The 20,526-nt window shown below is 52.9% G+C and overlaps 2 protein-coding genes across 5 annotated transcripts in view; one reads left to right on the forward strand and one right to left on the reverse strand.

Moving 5' to 3' along the window:
• The window catches only part of DMAP1 (DNA methyltransferase 1 associated protein 1), a 36,203-nt gene extending 20,790 nt beyond the window's left edge, over nucleotides 1–15,413 (forward strand). The window contains exons 9-11 of one of the 2 annotated variants that reach the window (XM_026096788.2): nucleotides 6,773–6,845; nucleotides 8,882–9,165; nucleotides 14,936–15,413. In XM_026096788.2, the coding sequence (XP_025952573.1) occupies nucleotides 6,773–6,845; nucleotides 8,882–9,165; nucleotides 14,936–14,995 (417 nt within the window). In that variant the 3' untranslated portion in view covers nucleotides 14,996–15,413. Of the gene's footprint in view, nucleotides 1–6,772; nucleotides 6,846–8,881; nucleotides 13,083–14,935 lie in introns of those variants that run through there. The other variant, XM_026096787.2, reaches the window with a different exon arrangement.
• A 2,329-nt stretch (nucleotides 15,414–17,742) lies between these two features.
• ERI3 (ERI1 exoribonuclease family member 3) overlaps nucleotides 17,743–20,526 on the reverse strand; it is a 148,977-nt gene continuing 146,193 nt past the window's right edge. For all 3 annotated transcript variants that reach the window (XM_064516108.1, XM_064516110.1, XM_064516109.1), the window contains one exon: nucleotides 17,743–19,321. In XM_064516108.1, coding sequence (XP_064372178.1) covers nucleotides 19,239–19,321 — 83 coding nt within the window. In that variant the 3' untranslated portion in view covers nucleotides 17,743–19,238. The remainder of the gene's footprint in view (nucleotides 19,322–20,526) is intronic.

Here is a 20,526-nt window from a genome sequence, read left to right on the forward strand (position 1 = left end):
TCACTTGCCAGAAGATGACTATCTTCTAGACGGCACGCAGTCCTGGCAAGGTATGAGTTCTTCTGGTCTTCTCAGATGTCTTGTTTCTTGTCACAGCCTGTATGTCAGGTTTGGAGAAAAGTGACTGTCTCAGGTCAGCAGCTGTTGCTTATGCTGCTTGCAAGTCATTCTCATTTTAGGCCACTTGTACTGGGTCAAAGCAATCTGTACTCCTTTCCTGGGGGAAAAGGTGGGAGAGTAGGGAGAGCAGAAAACCTTGAAGATCTTGTTACCTGCACTGGTGAAAATCCATCATGCTGAGACACTGACAATCCAGGGCCTTCGATTCCTTTAGCAAGTGTCCCTCAGCTTTAGCCCTTGAATTGCTGCTATAGATGCATTAATGTTTATAGGATCAAGGAGCTGCTACCCTGCAATGTGGCTGAGTGCTTGTACTTCTCTGGGATCTATTGGCCTCCCTCATCCTTGACTAAACTTTTACTAGGTATGTTCCTCTAAATGGTAAACCAGGTTTAATTTAGTTGGAGACTCTTACTAGTACAGAGCTTTTATTTTTGCACAAATGATTTGGGAATTTGTGAGATGTGTCTAACTTTAGTTCAAAAAAACCCCTGAAATAATCAATTATGTAAGTTAATATAGAAATGTTTTCTTCTTAAAGTATTGGTTTATTTAGCACTAAGCCACATTGGCAGAGCGAGCTGATGGTCATGTGCCATCCCAAAGTGATCACTGTGTGTTTATCTGTTACATAGCATAGTAGAGATGGCATAGAAGTATGATTTAACCATGTTTTTATTTTTAACTGTTCTAAATCTTAGTCTGACAGATCAGCAGCACTGATTTAAGACATGGAGTCTATGGCTGTAAGCTGGGACTGGGGGAAGCACGTACATGCATTGAGGCAGAGAATACCTGTGCAATTTCTAACTTTTCTAACTATTCCAATTTTTCCATATATCCATTGCAATTACACATCCACCTTTCATTTTAGCACTTTAGTTCTGAGCAGTTAAGCATTTTAAAATTCTAGAAATATGCACTTTCTTATTGAAAGAGTAGTAGTCTACTCAACTCACTGAAACTGAATTTCTTTCTTTCTTTTGCGCGTGCGCGCGCGCTCTCTCTCTCTCTTTTCTTTTTTTTTTTTCTTTTTTTTTCTTTTTTTTTCTTTTTTTCCCAGAGCTCTCAGGCTAATGTACTTAATATGTCTCTTTCCTTCCCTGGGTCTTACAACTCTGCAGAAGTGAAGGCTCTCTGCTCCTGCAGAGTAGAACCATGCATCCAGCGAAGGGCTGACCACCTTTCCCTATTTTAAGCCAGACAATGCAAAAAAACATTATTCATTTGAAACTTTATTGCTCCCTCCTCCTGGAAATTCTCTAAGCAATTCAGGATTCTTAAAGACATTCGTGAAGAAGGTGCCTATTGAGAAAGTTTTCATGAATTGCTGCTGAATTCATGAACAAAGTGGTTTTCACTGTCAGTAAGCTGTATTATAATGCTGAATAGCACTACTGGTTTATAGCTCTACAGATAAAGGTCAGAGGTATGGAGTTCTTACGACTGTCCTAAAACCATTAGTCCTATTGTTTTAGGGTTAGGGAAAGGTGAGTTTGAGGGAAAGATTGTCTCCAAACTGAATAAAAGGGAGTGAAGTGCAGGGTCAGGGAGGGTACATGTGAAATGTCTAAATAACCATTGATTAATCATTTAAAGAGAGACCAAACGAGGCTTCAGCACCAGAGTGGAATTTTTGGAAAGCTGTGAGTATGAAAAATGGAGCATTTATGAGCAAAGTTGTAAATTGAGAGCGGATCATTTAAGATTACCATGTAGATATAGTCACATGTGGAACATAGCTGAATCGCTACTTGCAGATCCCACAAACCTGTCCTGTTCCTAGTGCAGATCCAGTATCAATATCTACTTGTCAAGTAGTGAAGCTGTAACGCATAATAGGGTACTGTGTTGCAAGCTTTGCTATTACTTAGACTTCATTACTCTTGTAAAATACTCTAAATATATTTACCAGTAAGCTTAAAAGTATTATCATAAATCATTAAAACTGGATGACACACGAAGCCAAATGAACCAGGTCTATTTGGGGGTGGTGCATATCCTCAGTTATTTCTTATCATGTTTGTTCATTTAATGAATTTTGCCAATTAGCAATTAATTTGCAGTAGGTCTCCTAGTCATTAGTGTGAATTAGCAAGGTTTTGTTGACGGTATGTCTGAACATAAATAAAGGCATAGAAAATCCTGTGTCATCCAAAAGCTCAAGGGTACTCAGCTGTGAGACCTTCTGCAGAAATCAAACCAGTCTGGGCCAATTCCTATTCTCTCTCTCCCTACAACGAAAGTGAGGTGGATGCTCTGTTAATCTGTTTAAGCTGGGTAGCCCAATTCCTGATCAGTGCCCTTTTCTCCAGGGGAGAGCAGACTGTATCAGTATTGATGTATTTTGTGCCTCTCAGGCCAAGTGCTTTAATGTGCAGGCAGAGGTTGTGTATCCCAGGATCAGGCAAAACTTGCTCCTTCTAGGGAAGCCCTGGTACTGTGGCTTCATGATGTTGGTTCACACAATTTTCTATAGCTCTTTATTTATTTTTCTCTTGATACACACAGTTCATGTGTTTAATGCAGGTTGTTTATAGCAAGGACAAAGGATTGCAGTCCTTAAATCAAAAGTGACGTTGGTGTAATTATAAGCACAAGCTGGTGTAGCAAAGAGGGCTGTAGGGAGAGGTTGTCAAAGGAGAAGAGCATCCAAAATATAGTAACCTCAAAAATCCCAGCTAATCAGTTTTCTGACTAGAGCAATCTGTTTCCCAGGTATTATTATTATATGGGGACTTAAAAGATAGTAAATAACAATAATAGTCTAGTATGAGGAAGGAAAGAAAAGGGCAAATGCCATTCACCTCGGATGCTGTGGTTTCTTGCTGGAGTTCTCCGAGGGACATAATTTTCCTCAGCCCTTGTGGAGGGCTCGGTCCCTGACCGTGCTGAGAACGTACCAGGAGCCGAGGTATAAGAAAGGAGATTGCACTGAGTGTTATTTTCTTTAATGTAGAGGTTTCGCCTGCAGAAACTGCATTTCGCAGCACACACTGCTCCATCTCAAGCCAGAGAGCTGCTCTCTGTGCTGTGTGACTGGGACCTTGGTCCCTGCAGATTCCCTCCTTCCCTCACAAATGAGGGCAGGTGTTACAGCAGTTCTAGCACTGGTGCATCTTTTTGGACTGGGCTTGAGTCCAAAAATGGGAGTGGGATTTGAGCCCCTGGTCTCAGGTTTAGGAGCTGAACCAGACCCTGCCATTGTGCCTGTGCATCAACATGTTTTGCTCAGCCTTCTGTACAGGGGAGCTGTGCTTTGGTTGGTGTTGTCCTGCCAGGGTTTTGAGGAGGTGGCTCAGCTTTTGCAAAACAGCATCTACTTAAAATGCTAAAACAAAGCAGGGCTTGCTGAAATAAGCTTGGGCTTATCTGAGCCATGCAGGACACTAAGGCTTCGCCACTGCAACAAGGCAGCCCAGCTAACGGACCCTAACTAACAGATTATCAGCAGCATTTGAGTAATAGACTGCTCATTTAGTTTTAATACATTTTGCATAGAGAGCAATCAGCCTTCATCAGTCTTAGAGATGAATTGGCTTAGCCAGCTAAATTCTAAAGATATTAGTCTGACAGCAGCCACATAAATCATAACATTTTCTTAATGATGGTAAAATTAAAATATACTCTTGCTTTGAGAAGCCAATGAAGCCTTCCTATTTGCAGGCCAGATCCTCCTGCCTGAATTAAAAGGAAGCTTAATTGATGTGTTTTTAAACTGAACAAACAGCCCTACTCCTCCTGACTGTTTCTAGTATTCCTTTCTTTGTAGTTAGATTAATTTGTCCTGCCTGTCCCTGCCCTATTCTCCAATCTTCAGGAGCATCAGTGAAGACCTCCGCTCTGTATTCATTTGTTGACCAGACTCCTATCGAACAAGAGCAAGACACGTGCAATATTACAGTTGAAGGCTTTGCCAGAGTAGTCATTAGTGTTGACACTCGTTCCTTGAGCTACTAGAAGCCTCCTAAGGGAAAAGCTTGTGCTCTTCCCCTAACCACCAAACCAAGATGTTGCTGCTGAGTTATATGGTGCTAGTCCCTCCTACCTGTCCACCTAGCCTAACAAAGCATGATCTTTTCTGGTTTCTTGTCCTTTGTTCCTGAAGTCGGCTTGAAGTCCAGCATGTTTTTGCCAGCTGACACTTGGCAGAAAGGAATCCTGTCTTTAGCTGGAAAGACTGTAATGTGTTTGGTTGCTGAGGACAAGGGTGAAGACAGATTCTTAGGAGTTCTAATAATCATGGAAGTATTGTCTGTCTAGAGGTCTTCATTGAGGAGTTGTGGTCCCATGATGCTGGACTCTCTGACTTTTTTGGTGTCCTAGAAGTCAAGGCTGGCACAGCCCAACTAGGTCAGCCTGTACATCTCCTGGCTAAGGCAGAATTGTGTGTGTGGTCCATCTTAAATGTACTGCATGATTTCTTGTGGTGAGGTGGACTAATTTTCTGGACCAAAACTACTTGCTCTCAGGAGTATCTTCCTGATGCTCTAGGCTAACTGTTCCCTCTCTTGCTAAGCTATGCTAAGTGACCTTTCCTTCCTTGGTGTCCAGCTGCTAGCTGCAGCATAGCACCCACCAAATAAACAGAACTGTCCTCCTTCTGGTATGATGGGCTGCACTCTTCCCCCATCTGTCTTGGTGCTCTCCCCAGTCCTGCCGCTTTTCCTCAGAACCTGTGCTGCAGAGCGACTATGGAAGCCTATTTAGTATGATTCTACTCAATTTAAGCCTCTGGTCCAAAGGCTTGACTGAAATCCAAGTACCTGATACTTCTGGCAGCCTTTCCTCTGCTAAAACAATCATTTTGTAGTCAAGTGTAAAGATTCAGTCTCTGAAGTATGAAATTCATTGCTGTGCAGAAACCCCAGCGCTAAGCTGAAGACCCTCAGGGTATAAACAAGGACAGAAGTGGCCTCTAGTCCTTACCCATGCTGGCTGTTTGTGTAAGGACAGGTTTTCCTCTCTTTCCCTACTGCTCCTGTGCAAGCAGCTCTCACTGCTGTCCTTTTGCATCCTCTGGATCAGTTTTGTTTCTTACAAATCCTTCCTTGGTAGCCCTCCTGGTCCTTTGCTGGTGTCTTTATTATGCTTGTAATATCTAGTGAAAGGACCGGGTGCTTTGTAGAGTATACTGTGAAGGGCCTGTTCCCCTGGGGTGCTGTGTAGCATCTGTACTCTGGTTTCTTGGCTGAAATGACATGATGGAGAAGGTGGATTTTCCTAGCAGGTCCTGCAGTTGGTTTGTGGAACTGCTGACTGTATGTATTCAGCCACAGCTGAGTTAAGGTTAGCGCTTTCACTGTTTTGGTGTGTGCATGCGGTAGTCCTGCCTTCAAACCAATTAAAAGTTCCAGATGATATCTGTTGTCATCTTTGTATCGCAGGGGTTGTGCTGGGGAAATGAATGCTGTGGAAAAGATATGTTTCAGGGACCTTCAGCCTGTGGCTCGTGGGAAGTAAGCTGACATTGAAACCTTCCCGTGAGCTCACCTCAGGGACCAGTTTTCAGGGGAATAAAGAATGGCTCTGTCTTCAGGTCATTCCCAGCCCAGTGGCGCAGCTCATGGGGTTTGTTCAGCAAAGGTTGGGGCCACTGATTGGTGCTGGATTGGTCACAGCTACAGGTTGCTGTTCCCTCTTGGCTATTTAATGGCCTGTTGGGCAGCTTCAGCTGGAGGGTTCTTTGTAGGGATGGAGCTCCGCAGGTGAGATGTGGGCTCACCTTCCTGGGGTCAGGTGTGGAGGGGCAGTATATGAATGTGTGCAGTAAGGTGGCTTATGCTGCTGTGCTGTGAATCATCTCTCCTAGTCTGTCTTCTAGCCTCACTGAGGAAGGAAAGTGCTTTCATTCGTTCTTGGATATACCTGCAGGGCTTGGAAACCTGTTCGCCCTGCCATATTGTGCCAGCTGCGTTTGTGCTGCTTGTAATCTAATAAACGCTTGGTCTGAGCAGCTAGCTCTCCTGCTAGAGCCCAAATGAATGCAGAGGAAGGACCCTGCTAAGTGTATGCATTCTTCCTCTCCTGGCCAGCTCAGATTCCCTTTCATAGCTCACATCTGATGCTTCCTCTCTCACCTAGCCCCTTAGCTCCAATGTAAATGTGTGTTCACACTTCCGCCAGTCAAGTAACTGTGCTCTCTCTGTCTCTCCCCTTTGTTATAAAGCCTGCTCTGTAAATGAATCCCACAGGTCTGGGGCTCAGCAGGTAAAAGGAGAAGTGAGTCTGTTAGCGCATGAGTCTAATCAGGCCGGCTAAAGCGAATAAAGTAGGGCAGCATTGCACATTAGCCACTGTGTAAATGAGCCCTTTGATGGGCCGGGCACCGCAGGAGAGGGTTTGAAGCCAAGAAGAACTTTTGTTGTTAATTCAGTGACACATGGAAACTGTAAAACAGCGTGTCTTGCACACACACGAGAGAGAAAATAAAAGCCCTCACGACCGGGCTTTTCAATGCCTGCCCTCGGACCTAGTCTGAAAACTTTCAGCCCCTGTCTCCCTCTCTTACCACTTGATTTTTCCTTTCTCTCCCTTTCTTTTTTTGTTCCCTCTGCACTATAAAAAGAAAAGCTCTCTTGCCTTTTGAACTAGACGGCTGTGAGTGAGGGCTATCTCTGAGCTGTGTGGCTCTGTTACCTTTGTGTTCCAGATGAAACTGCCAAGCTCGGTGGGACAGAAGAAGATTAAAGCCCTGGAGCAGATGCTGATGGAACTCGGAGTAGGTGAGTAAAGGGGGCATGCGAGAGAGAAAGAGACACACAGAGCTAGCCTTTGTTCTCGAGATGGGCTATTTTTTCCCCTAGTAATACAGCAAGTTTCTTGAATAACAGTATGTGAATGGTTTTTAAAATATTTTGTGTTTAAAAAAAAAAAAAAAAAAAAGAGAGAGGGTAAAAGCCAGAACAAGATGCACAGCATTTTTTTCCTCCCAGTAGAAAAATGTTTTAAAAGAACCTTTGTTTCTCTCTTGTTTGGGCCTTTTTAACCATCAAGAGAGGCAGCACAGTATTAGGAAGGCAAATCTCAGCCTTGCCAGGGGAGGTACTTCTGAGGGTGTTAGTGACCATGGCATGTGCATTGTTCAGGGCTGCCCTGTCTTGCTTTCAAGTTTCATTTCCTCTTAATTTACTGCTCACGGTGGCAAGTCCAAAATGCGTCTGGGACTGTTCATCCCCCCTTTATATGTTGCATGCTGTGTGAAAATCTGGAGCATCTCTACTGAAAGGCAAGTAAACACACATCCCTCACTCTTGAACTCTGGTGTCTTAGCAGTAGAAAGAAGGGTTCACTTAACATGTACAGTACCCACTTCTAGCTAGAGGGGAAGAAGTGCAGCCCATGGCTAGCTGCTGCCCTCTTTGCAGTGGGTAGAGTTTGCAAGTGCTACATGTCCCAGCATGCAGTGCCCCTTGATTAGACTTGATGACTCCTTTCCTCTCCTCTATGGCTGGGGGAATTAAAAAAAAGAAAAAAAAAACTTTATTGTTGATTTTAGAGGTGATTACTGAGCCTGCTCCCAGAACCAATTTCTGTTAGTGGTTGTTAATTTGGGGGCCAAATAGTCTATGGCATGATAATGTGCCTCAGAGACTTTGTGCAGTTCTGCAGGCCTCCTGTGGCAGGTGAAAGCAGCTAAACCAAGGTGACTTTCTCTTTCTCCTTTAAAAGTAAGGGAGTTGCCCCCCCTCCCCTTCTTAGAAATAGTCTGTAGGCCAGGGAAAGGTAGGAAGATCTGCTCTCATAGGGGCTGTGTAGTCCAAGATTGAAAATAGAGGAGAGATCAGATGGATGGAGATTAATTAGCTTATAAATGTGTTTACTGGAATGGCAGGACTGAGGCTGAAAGAGTGCCAGTGGAGCTTACTAGGGAAGCCTTGGGAAGGATCTGAAGAAGGATCTTGGGAAGGATCTGATCTGCCTCCTAGGGCTTGCTTTCCATGAGGGTAAGGAGGGGTTCCGGACTCTCCATTCCTATCTTACAAAAACAGCTCGAGAGCTTCCTGCTGTTCCAGCTCCGTTGTGTCGAGTGCAGAAACACACCTTGGCTTTGTGTGGGTGAATACACACAGTGCTGACAGGAAGGGGTCCTGTGAACATTCCTCCAAACAGGGGACCACTGCTATGTATCGGGTCAGACACAGAACTTTATCCTTTTTCTCCCTGGCAGCTCTTCCTGGCTCTGTGTGTGTGTGTGTGTGTGTGTGTGATGGACTGCAGCAGACTGCAGGGCTTGGAGGTGGCCTGCCAGACCTTGCTACAGCCAGTTCAGGTCCGCATTAAAATATGTTACACAGCAGCAGAGCAATTTTCTGCTTCAGCCCTGCCTTGGAAGGAGCGACAAGAGAGGTGAGGGAGCTCGGCCCATCAGCCCCTTGTTGGTGGAGGCACAGGGGACAGCAGGAGTTTTTCTGTCCTCTGTAGCAACATGTGAGGACTTGCTCCAGAGACTGAGTTCACTTCATATTACCTAGCTGGAAACAAGGTTCAGGCCTCCTGGTCCGATGTGGGTCTTCTTACATCCTTCACTTCCTCTGAGCCGTGGACCTCGCAGGTTCATCCTTAGTCTTTGGCCAGAGCCAAGGGAGCTCCTGCAAATTCCAGGTCTCCAACCCTTAGGAATTCTGCTTGCTAATGAACCACGCAAATGGTTCATTGGCATATCTTTATGGAAATAAACTGGGCAGCTAGGACCTTTCTAGGGATATGCTGTCCTTGTTTTGCAACTGTGTGTGTTTAACAGGACCCCTTTCCTCCCTAGATCTCAACCCCATGCCCACGGAGGAGATCGTGCAGATGTTCAACGAGCTGCGGAGTGACCTGGTGCTGCTGTATGAGCTGAAGCAGGCCTTTGCCAACTGCGAATATGAGCTGCAGATGTTACGGCACCGATATGAGGCCCTGGCCAAAGCTGGTAGTATTGGCCCCCTCAGTGTGGAAGGCACCCATCCGGACGGCCAGGCAGGGCTCGGCATCGAGGAGGGCAAGGGAGATTCCAAGGACCAGATCATTGATGTAGTAGGAGCACCACTGACCCCCAACTCGGTGAGAAGGAAGGTTGGGGGGGCAGAACAGGGAGCACTCAGGTCTCCGACACAGATGCCCTGACAAGTGCTGGGGACGCTGCCCTGCTCTCCCTCCAGGCGTGCGCGTCCAAGGGAGCACAGCACGCCTGTTCCCCCAAGTCCCAGTGTTGCTCTCTGGGCACATCTCTTGTGCTGGACAGTGTTCTTGGTGCTATAGGTGGGGTCAGCAGGGCTTTCGACATCCTGCATGCAGACAGATGGCTTGACATGGGTGCCACCACAGACCAAAGCAGTGAGGCCTTGGGTGATCCAAGCTTGCACCGGGGCAGGAACAGTGATGCCAGTACAGCTGCAGGCCTCAGGCGCTTCCCTCCTAGACACAACCCCATGAGGGTTGCTCAGCAAAGGGAGGTGAGCGGGATTAGTGGTCCTGAGATGATGAGCCATGATCTGCTCGAGTTCCTGGAGTCGAGCAGTAGCCCTACCTAAGGCAGGAGGCTTGGGAAGGAGAGAGGTATTTGAAGAGCCAAGGGGGTGTTTTTATGCCACCCTTCCAGTGCTGAGAAAGGAAACCCAGACTTCAGGGTTGTGGGGGCCACCCTAGCTTCCACCATGAGCCCTGTGGCAGCATCCTGGGCACATGCACATCACCAGCCCTCTCCTCCCTGCCTCCATGAGGGTAGGCTACCTGCCCCTCACCACTGCTCCAGGGCCAAGGATATACCTGGCGGTCAGCCAAGGTTGCTTTCCCCCTGTGCAGTCCTCTTGCAGAGCTGAGCTGAACTGCCTGATAAAAACCTGCCCGTCTCCACACACTGGCATCCCTGACGCCTCAGCTATACTGCCCCCGTTAGCAGCGGCACAGACCTTTACTTTCTAAAATGTATAATGTATTGCAGGATATTGAGAACACCTTATCTGTCAACGACAGAGGTGACACATTAATCTGGACTTGAGTAATGTCCTATTCAATGTGACAATATGGAGTCGTAAGGAAGCGTTCCACTGAGCCAGGTTCATGTTTGCAAAGACGTCTTCTGAATTTTTTTCACTGCATTCAGTCCACCACCACCCCTACACACATGCCGGGGTCCAGAGGGGGTTCAGTTTGCAAACCTTTCAGGCTGATTCACAGCACACTCGCTCTCCCTTGAGCCTTTGCTTGTTGGGAAGTTGGGGGAGATGGTAATGGTGGCTGCAGGAGGAGGGAGCCCCAGTGTGTTTCTGACCATGTTCTTCCTCAGCGCCACCTCCTGGAATTGGGAACAAAGAGGTGGGCCCAGGCAGCACAGAGAGGGTTAAAGTGACCTGGTCTCTGACATATTTGAAAGAAATATAATCAAGTTAATTCACTGCAAGGCAAATTCAGTACCTAAAGGGCCCCCATGTTAAATACAGCACTGACCTTTACCGGCTGATTACACAAAGACGACACAATTAGATTAGTCCAAGACAAAAGGTCAAGCACATTCACACTGTGACCATTTTATGCTACCTTTTGAGGGGGGAAAAATTACATCCCAGCTGGAGGGGTATCTTGGAGAGGAGGGGAATGGGGCTGCCATACTATGTTCTGCCTGGCTCAGGTATGTTGTGAGAGTCAGGCTGGGCCTAGCACTTTGCTTGCCTTGTCCCTTTTTCACCGCCCTCACCAGTGAGGCAGTGTGAGAAACCAGCAGTCTGTGGTCCACCAGCGGCTTTTCCAGGGATTGAATTGAACGGTGGCTGTGTATGCTTTCTGCCAAGACTGCTGGCAGGAGCAGCCCCAGTGCCTCTTGCTCAGTGTCATGGTTAAAACCAGGACAAGATCAGCGGGCTGGAGTCAGCCTTGAGAAGGGAGATGGCTGGGGAAGGTGCTGGTGGGGTGCATATGAGTGTCCCCATCCTGCACAGCTGTAACCCTGAGGTGTCCCAGGATCAGGTGCCTGGGGTGATGGGAGTGGTGTAGGAGTCAGTAGGCCCAGGACATGGCACTGCAAAGGCCATTTCCGTGTAAGCCTGTGCATTGCCCTGTGTAAGCACAGTGCATAGCCCCAGGAGCCTCAGCCTTTTTGCCTACCCAGTGCTCAGCAGGCATGTGCTCTGCAGCGGTCTTTGCCTCCCTCACCTCCTGCAGCCCTGGCTGTGGGTGTTTCTGTGGGTGACACCTTGCCCTTCCCTTTCCTTCAGTGGTTTAACCCAGCCACCCTAGCATTGAACTCCCAAGTTCAAGCACCTGCTTTGATGCTGAGCTGCTAGGGGCCCTCAGGGGAGTCATTTAATCTCCCTGCTTCAAATCCCTCTGAGTTAAGTAGAGAATCCTTTTGTGCTGTTGAGTGCTGCCCATCCATGGCACTCCACACGTTGGATTAAGCATGGATTAGTTCAGTCTCCAGACCAGCTGCTCCTCTGAAGCCAGATTTGTTTCCCCAGAGAGGCGTCTTGTTCCAAGTGTTGGAGGGATGGAGTGCAAAGCCAGAAGTCAGAGTCCTGACTCCCAAGTCCTGCCCTGGAAACCTGGCTTCCTTTACAGGAATTAGCATTAATGAGCAAAGCTACCCCAGGGTCCTGAGATGCTGGCTGTGGGAGCAGCTGGCTGCCACCATCTCCCCAGGCAGTGCTCTCAGCCTGCGGACAGGGACACTCTTGTTAGCAGGGTGTTTCTCCAGCTCGGTCCTTGCCCTGGGGAAAGGCAGAAGCGGCCATCACTGGGGGAGCATCCAGCCCCCCAGCAGCACTGCCTGTTAGAGATGCTGGTCCTTGGGCCTCACTGCTAGCCCTGGAAGCCTCTCGTGTCTGCGTCAAGCACCCGTGGGTGCACTACAGCTCCATGTGGCGGAGCATGTCCTTTTAGTCTGGGTATCTCGGTGGCAAGACACTGTGGGCCAGCATGAAGCCCATCACCGTTCTGCCCTGCTGCGTCCACTGCGTTCCTCCTACCATGGCTGCCTGTCCATCCTCTCCTAGGGGCTGTGGTGCCCATTGCTGACCATTAAAGCAGAGCTGAGATCCCCCCAGTGCTGTGTGCTGCTGACCCCGGTAGGGACTTTACTCGGGGCCCTCGGGAGGTGAAAGGTGAGCCGAACTTGGAACAAATTAGTTCCAAGCAGAAGTTCAGCCAGTTACTCCAGATTGGATCCTTTGATTTCTGCAACTCAGACTCCACTCAGTGATCTGTAATGAGTGACTCTCAGAAATCCTCACATTGCAGCACTTTGTTCCTGAGCTCACAAGTCAGCCCATTAATGGGTAAAGGAAAAGACCTTGAGTCTAAGAAGTCTCGGGTTCAGAGTCAGAATTATTTGACTTTTAAGCTTCCTTTATCTGAACTCCTGCTGACTTCTTGTTTTCTGAGCCTGTTTGAAAGCCAGAAGTTACATTGTTAAGATCAAACATTCTCTCTTTCCAGATGGAGTTACAATATCTGTCTTTTTTATATATATATATATATATATATATATTTTAATATATATATAGTGTATATATACCAGGGTGTATATATATTCCTCTCTTTTTTTTTTTAATCGCTCTTCCCATTAAAAGAAACTAGACTTGTAGGCTCTTGTAAATTATAATGTAAAACATTTTTTTTAACCAGACAGTTCCCAATTTTGCCCAAGGCAACTGGAATAGCTGCGCCACAGAAGGCAATAGGAAGGTGATTAATATGAATTTGTGACATATTTGAAAGATGGGTCTTTTGCCATATAAAGATTATCAAACACATGTGCTCTTCCCCATTAATTCCACAGCCTTCCCAGGAAAGCTACAAAGCCCAGCTTCTTTGTTTCCAGGGTGGGTTTTTGTTTTCTTAAATGTACCTTTCGGTCCCCTTGATTACCATGTATTTGATTTTTATAGGGCATCTGTTCGCACTGTTGTGTGGGTTCTCTGGCCCTTTTATTTCCCTGTTAATCGGATCCCGAGAAGGCAGCCGTGCCAGGTCCTCTGACGAAATCCTTGTGTGTGTTGTATTTAACTTTTAGCCGTGCAAATTCCATGCTCTGTTTGCCGTCTGCCCAGCTCAAAGTGGAGACTCGGGGCTGCATTCCTGCTGGGGGAGGCAGGCTGGGCCTCCCACTGTGCGCGCTGCCACCGAGAGCACACACTTGCGTGTGCGTGAGAGACCAGACGGAGGAGGGAGAGGCAGGCCTGGCTTGTTTTGGAGAGCGACAGCTCTGCCTCGTCCGCCCCCTGGGAGCCTGCTGGCTTGGGCGGTGGCAGGGCCAGTGTTGCTGCTGGTTGGTCTACCTGGAGTTACGTTAGAGTTGACTGACTGGTGCTGACGCCCAGACCTGTCCATGCCTTCCCAGGCAGGCTGCAAAAGCCCTCCATCCAGGCCACATAGCTGTGGAGAAAGGCATGAGGATTGATGCTGGCATACCAGGTCCCCATAACTTAGTTGAGACAGCCAGCAGTCAGTTAATGGAGTGGAGAGGGGGGAAGATCAGACGTGTGTTGGATTCAGCTCCTGGCTGTCATTCCCAACCTTTGGCAGCGCAGGTATGAGCAGCCCCCCGGGCTGGGCTCTGGCTGTGCCCCTTCAGTGATGCGGTATGTTGCTGCCACGAGATTTTCTGTGATAATCATCACAGTTATCCTCATTTTACTCTGTGCCTCAGCCCTTCTCCCAAGCTGCTCGCACCTCATCCGGCTTCTTGGGCTGCAGCTGCTGCATGGAGCACTAAAGCGCAGGCTGGGGGTGGCTGGATGTCCGCAGGGCTTGGCATGGCAAGGACCTGACCACAGTCACCGTGCCTGTGCAGCACTTCCTGCAGCCCCTGGCATCCACCCCTGCCTGCGATGCATTGTGCAAAGAGGACCCGCTCTCATACGGTGTGGCAGGGCCCTGTGGGCTCTGCTGTTGCTTGTCCCTACGGTACCCAATGCACGGGGTACCCAGTGCATGGGGGTACCCAGCATCTGGGAGCCCAGCTTTGGTTGCTGTCCTGACTACAATGGGATGTGGTCTGTGCAGCGCCTAGCGCAGTGAGTCTCATTGCAAATGCAGTGATAAGGCCAGGGTTACGTTCCCAGCTTGGTATGGATGTCCCCATCTTTCCTTGGGTGCCCAGGTTCAGCCCTGAAGCCTTTTCTGTGAAAGGTGAGGCTCACCAGAGCCCACTAGTCTTGTTCAGGCGTGGGCACATCGGTGTGCACTGCCCAGAAGAGAGGTGGCTTTTTGGAGGAGCTGTGGTTCTCCATCAGCCTCCTGTCCCTCCTGGGGTGCTCCAGGACTGTTTCATGGCAAGTCCAAGCCCACCTGGACAGCAGAGGTGCTGCGTGCAAGGAAGGGTTGAAGACTGCCCTTTCCTGCTCTGAGCACCCCCTGGCACAGCTGCCCGCAGTGTGGAGCTGCTCTGCTCCGGGGTTGCATGCCCAAAGCGCTGTTCGTTGGGTGTTCTTGTGCACAGGCTCTTTTGGGCCAGGGCTCCTGGGGCTGGTGTGATGTTGCAGAGCTCGGCCCCTTTCTCCTGGTCACCCCCAGGCCTCCTGTGCCACAAAGACGATTGTCCCGAAGCTCAACATTGGGGCAGTCCCTGTCTCTGTAGGGGAGGTGATGTCCCCCGTGAGGGTGCTAGCCCAGTGCCTCTCGTCTTCCAGGGATTCAGCGCCACCTTCACCCAGGTGGACAGCAGCGTTGTTCAGTGCCGCTCGGGCACTGCCAGCTCTGATGCTCCCTGCCCCGGCCCCTGCGGCCGCTCCAGGACAGGCTCCGAGACAGGCGGGTGTGTTTGCTGCGTGACCTGAGCGCTCCCACCCGCTGACCCTGGTTTTTCTTTTGTTTCCCCGTCTCCCTCTTGGAGCAGAGAAAGCGAAGGGAGTCGGCCTCCAGCTCCTCCTCCGTCAAGAAGGTGAAGAAGCCGTGAGCCCCCTGCGCTGGGCAAGGAGGAGGTGCAGAGCTGTGTGCAGGGTCAGTGCCGTCCCATCCTGCAGCCCCTGGGACAGCTGGCTGACTGCCGCCATGGGGCAGGAAGGGGGCCTTGCTGGGGCAAACGATACAGCGCTCCAGAGAACGGCGGGAGCCATCCCCCTCCCAGCACTACGGCCCCGTCTGCCCCCAGGACCGCTGGCGCCGGGCGGCCTCCGGACACCTGCAGCAGGTGCTGGAGGGTGGCCCCGGGGCTGCAGGGTGCCATGCAGCGCTCTGCCAGCGGCCACGGCTTTGCACAAGGCTGCCCTGTGTCCGCTAGCATTAGCTGCGTTTTTGTTCTGGTGTTTTTTTTTTTTTTTTAATATGCCAGATTTTTGTGAGCGTCCCTGTAAATACAGAACCCGTCACTTGTACCTGAAGCAGAGTCGTCATTAGCCCCAGAAAGCCTGAGTGGAGTGGGAGAGCAGGTGCGAGCTGTCTCGGCTCCACCCCAGGCAGGTCACCGGGAGCCCTGGGTGCTCTCTCTTGCCCGTTTCCCTCGGTCGCAGGGGTTGCGATGGGGGTTACTGCAGCCCCGGTGCCCGCTGGGCCACCAGGCCTGCGGGGAACACTGCTGCCGTGCGCTGAGCGGTGGCGGGTGGCTGGGGTGGTGCTGCACGGCTGGCCCCCTCGGCCGCAGCCACCTCCGCCCGCTCGTGGGCGTTTCTCCGGCCTGTGCCCTGTACACCTGGCCCCAGGTAGCTGCTCTCCTCCAGTGCTTCTTGCATGGGCGGCTGGTGCTCGCTGCCCCACACCTGCGAGTGCCGCCTGCCCCTGGATGAGGGGCTCCTCCAGCAGGCCTGCCCGTTCACAGGCGTGTCCCGCCGTGGCTGGGAAACGCGCGTGCTGTCCCAGGCGCTCACTGTCTGGCCCGGTTCCTCCTCCTGCCGCCCTGCTCACGGCAGGCGGGACACCTCCGGCTTCGGTCTGCAGTGAGAGGGGCCCCCTGGTCCCTGCACCTTGTGTTTAACTGGGCCCTGGCAGGGCCACAGCAGTGCTCGGCCCAGCAACGGGTGCCTGGGCTCGTGCACTGCCTCTGCGGCTGCCGCAGTTGCCGTGGGCAGTGGACGGCCCCGGCTGTGTGCCCTGCTCTGTACCCCTGCCCGCTTGGTGCCTGCCCACCCCGCGGCCCCTCCGCGCCACCTTTTGAGTGTGGCTGGTGATCAATATGCTGTGACAACGTCCTGAGTCACATTCTCGCCTGCAGGAGTAAAGGGCAAAGGCCAAGTTCTTAGTTTTCATAGAAAACTAATTAGATGACTCCATCGAAAATAGGTCAATAAACCTGATGAGGGGCTGCACAGAGGGAGCCATTAAAACCCCCACGACCTTTGCTTGGAGCATGCGGGCTGGGGCTGCCCCTTCCCTCTGGGAGCAGCCCACTTCCGACTGGCAGGACACCTTTGTCCCTATCACCCAGTCTCTGAGGGGATTTGCCTGCCCTGCCCCGGACACGGTGGTGCTCGGTGCCCCGCCATCGGTACAAACCCTTGGTCTTACGGTGCTGCAGAGCCGGCTGCACTCAGGGTGGCTCTGCTGGGCTCCAGCCCAGGCAGGCGAGCACTGTGCACCCGGGCCCCCGGCATCCTCCTCTCCATCTTGTGCAGTGTAACCCCCCCCCCCCCCCCCCCGCCCTCTGCCAGCACCATTTGCCAGGCGCAGGGATGGCCAGTGCTGGCTGCAGCCTGCGGCAGAGGGGGCTAAATGCAGCCCAGATGGGTGCAGGGCCCTGCAAGGGCACTTGCAGGTTGTGTTGGGTAAAAAAAGTTGCTGTCACTCACGCTCTGCCCTCCGTGGGCTGAGTCAGCCCCGCAGCGTGGCTTCGCTGCTCAGCACCCCACGGTCCACCACGGAGGAGTGGGGCTGCTGCTGTGCTCCCTGCACTGCCTTGGTGGGGGCACAGGCGCCTGGCACTGCATATGCTGGGCTCCCCAGGTGGGCACAGCAGCACAGCAAGCAGGGTGCAGGGTAAAGCCACGGCAAACCTGCAGCCCACCCACCCTCTCCCTTGTACTGGCACATGCGTCTCTGGCTGACACACTCCTGCACAGAGGTTAAACTCCCACAGATGGCCCTTCCTGCCCTCAGGCCACTGGCCCTGGGGCTGGGCTGTGCCAGACTGCGGGGCAAGGTGACATGCCAGTGGGCCATGGTGGCCCTGGCATAGTGCCGTCACCCTGTGCCGGGCACAAGGCTGTGCTGGGGTCAGCCCCTGGGCTCTGCCTGCTGGGGGAGGCTGGCAGCGTCCTCGGGGCCGTGCTGTCCTGGGACACCAGGGCTGCGCAGCGCACACGGCCCCCATGCACACAGCTGGTCCCCTCGGCAGTCCTGCTGAGCAGGGCACAGCCGGGCAGGGCCGGCAGCTGCTTCTGGGGAGCAGGCAACCCGGCCAGGGTTCCGGCAGGCACCAGGACACCCAGGCTGGTGGGGAAGACTGGTGGACCCACCCATGGTACTGGCGTTAGCTGACCCTGGACCTCCCAGGGCTCCCTTTACAGCCAAAAATACTTGTCTTTGCACGTAATTTTTGGGGGGGAGAGGGCAGATGTGCCGGGGTGCTGTACCCCCAGGTTGGAGAACACCTTGCAGGGCATCATCCTGCTCCCATGTACCCATGCGGCACCCCCACCTTGGTCCCCTCCACACCACACCGGTGCTCTCCCCACCCCGCACACACTCGCCACGCACGGGCACAGCCCGGGCTCCTTTACCCCCAAACTTTATTCATGTGGCACATTTACAGCAAGGATTGGAATAACTAGACAATGAAAATGCTGGGTTTGCATTATCGGTTGGTTTAACTGGAACACCACACACCATGCAGTCATGTACCGCCAAGTTCAGTGCCTGTATTGCCCTTCTGGCTGCCGTCACCAGCTTCGCTCCAGGCCATGCACGCACGGGCCCAGGGCTGCAGCCTCCCTGCAGGTCAGCGCCCAGATGAGGGCTCCATTCAGCAGGGCCCCGGGGCTGGGTGACATGGGGGAATGCACACCTCCAGCCTGCCCCATGGCTGCCCCCAGCCGCCCTGGCAGGCCGGGAGCCCACCCAGCTGGAGGGAATGTGCTGGGCAACTCTCTCAGGCAACAAGCCAGCTGCTGCTGAGCGTCTGTGGGGATCTGCGAGGGGCACGGCGCGGCCCGCAGCATGCGGGGGGGGCTGTGGGGATGCGGGGGGGCTTGGCCTCGGCTTGGGAACCGAGGGAGGCCGGATGGGGTTAGAGGCGAGTGGGGTCAGGGCCTTGGCCAATTTGCAGCTCCCCCGCTTGGATACCTGTGAGTTGGGGGAGGGGGGGCCAGTGCTCGCCGGCACGTCCACCGCCGGCAATGGACGCAGTGCTGCGACGGGCCTGACCCCGGTGGAGCTGGAATCGGTGGGGCTGGGGCAGGGCTGGGCATCCCACCCATCCCTGGAAGAGGCACGAGCAGACGGGATGGGGACGGGACAGGGGACTCTGTGCGGACACTGCCACCTCCCTCCTGCCGCCCGCCCGCCGTGCCCCTGCCCCACTGAACGGAGCCCTCCGGGGCCCCGCAGCCCGCAGCAGGGCTGCCAGGGGCTCTGCAGCGGAGAATACAGGCACTTCACCTTGAACATAAAGAGACGGATTGCGTTTGTCACATACAGGAGTCAGAGAGGGGTTAGTGTTGATTCAAAAAGAGGGGAAAAGGCGCTCGGGGAAAGGCCGGGGCTGGCGGGGAGGGTCGGGGCCATCTCGACGCTGCTGCGTCTCTATGAGCGCAGCCTGGGCGCAGGCATGCGCCGGTGTTGCTGCAGCAGCCGTCAAGGCCTGAAAACATAAAACCAGAGAAAAGAAAGAAGAGGGGGAGGCGGGGGCGGCCCATGCCGGGGGGACGCTCTGGCTACAGGGCGGGAGAGGGAGGACGGGGTGGGACATGGAGGCGGGGATGGAAATCGGGAGCCAAAGAAAAGAACAAACTACAAGTCTAAAATGTGGTGCAAGCGCCCTACGCGGCTGTCCGCTAGCATGGCATAATGTCCGGAGCAGCCCAGAGAGGGAGTCACATCAGGTCTACACAGATTTGCCTTCCCATATATACAACCTCTACTGGAGTTAACAGCTGAATTGAGATTTGTGTCGGTTCCTCTGGCCTCGGTTGCCGTTTGAATGCTAGAGCCCGTCCTCCCCACCTCGCCGGCGCCGGGCGCATGCAGCCCTGCCTGGCCTGCCCTGGGGATCAAAAGGGTTTGGAGGTCTGCTTGAAGATGAAGCCTCTATGGGCCAGTGTCTTCATGATGTTGGCGATGTTCTTACAGTCGTCTGTGGAGAGAGCACAGAGGCGCTGGGTTAGAGCTGTGCTCTGGCCCACAGCCGGTGTGGGGGAGCCAGGACATCGCTCAGCCCGGTACAGGCTGTGCCTGGAGCTGCACGGCCCCCGCATCCCACCAGCCCCGGCCGCCTGGGCGGAGGTGCTGCTGGAGGCGCCCGGCCTGGTCCACGCAGGGCCATCCGTCCCCACTGTCACGGGGCTCACCCCAGGCAGGCAGATGGGCAGGGAAGGCAGTGTTCCCGTGGGCCGAGCCAGCGTGGCCTTCTGGCCCATGGCTGCTTGCCCGCAAGCCTGGTGCCGCGCTGGCCCCAGCCCGCGAGGCAGCGGGACGCGCTGGTTCCCCTCTTCCAGCTCCCACTGGTGGCACTGGGCTGCCAGCAGCCAGCAAAGGGACTGCTGCTGCAGGATGCCTGGCTGCGGCAGAGCCCTTCTCCATCGGACAAGCACCTTCCTCCCCTTCCCCTCGTCCTCATCGGGCCCGCTCTCTCTACTCACACCTGCGCTTCGGCGTCAGCCCCGTCCCGTCCGCGCGCTGTCCCCAGCCCCGCCAGGTGCTCCCCGGCAGCGAGCCAGCACCATGCTCGAGGCGGGCGCGGGGGGGCTGGCGGCGGCACCGTGGCCGCCGGAGCGAGCGGCCGCGGGGCAGCGAGCCATGGAGGGGGAAGGCTCTCGCTTGTGTTATTTACCTGGGACTAAACGCAGGCACCGTTTGCTAAAATAGAAGCCGGGCTTAAATTGATTCCTGGTGTCTATATTTCATGTTGAAAATTGGCTTGTAAATCCATGTTTTGATCTATGAGGGCCGTCTCCTTAAGAAAAAGCAAGAGTAAATGTGTAATTTCTCCCTTGACAGCACACGGCACAGAGGCGATCCTTCTTCCCGCTCCCCTCCGTTTCGGGACAGCTCCACTCGTTCCGATTACCACTCTTTCTTCCTCGCCCCGCGCCTTGATGTCTCCATTTCATTACCGTGCGCCCATTTATCAAGCTGTTACCGTAAGGGTGACTTTGCCCACTTGCGTGTGGCAGTGGGGCCCGGCTGACGCGGGGAGAGGGTGCCCTGGGAGGGGGTGCCGGCAGGGCCCCCCTCTCACCACCCGCCGCGATGGATGTGCCGGCGGAAGGAAGGCTGCATCATTACTGATGTGTAAATGATAAAGAAGCCTCCACATCCATCTCCCAACTGTAAATCCAG

The sequence above is a fragment of the Dromaius novaehollandiae genome, chromosome 8, assembly GCF_036370855.1.
Source record: "Dromaius novaehollandiae isolate bDroNov1 chromosome 8, bDroNov1.hap1, whole genome shotgun sequence".
In the NCBI taxonomy this organism is placed as follows: domain Eukaryota; kingdom Metazoa; phylum Chordata; class Aves; order Casuariiformes; family Dromaiidae; genus Dromaius; species Dromaius novaehollandiae.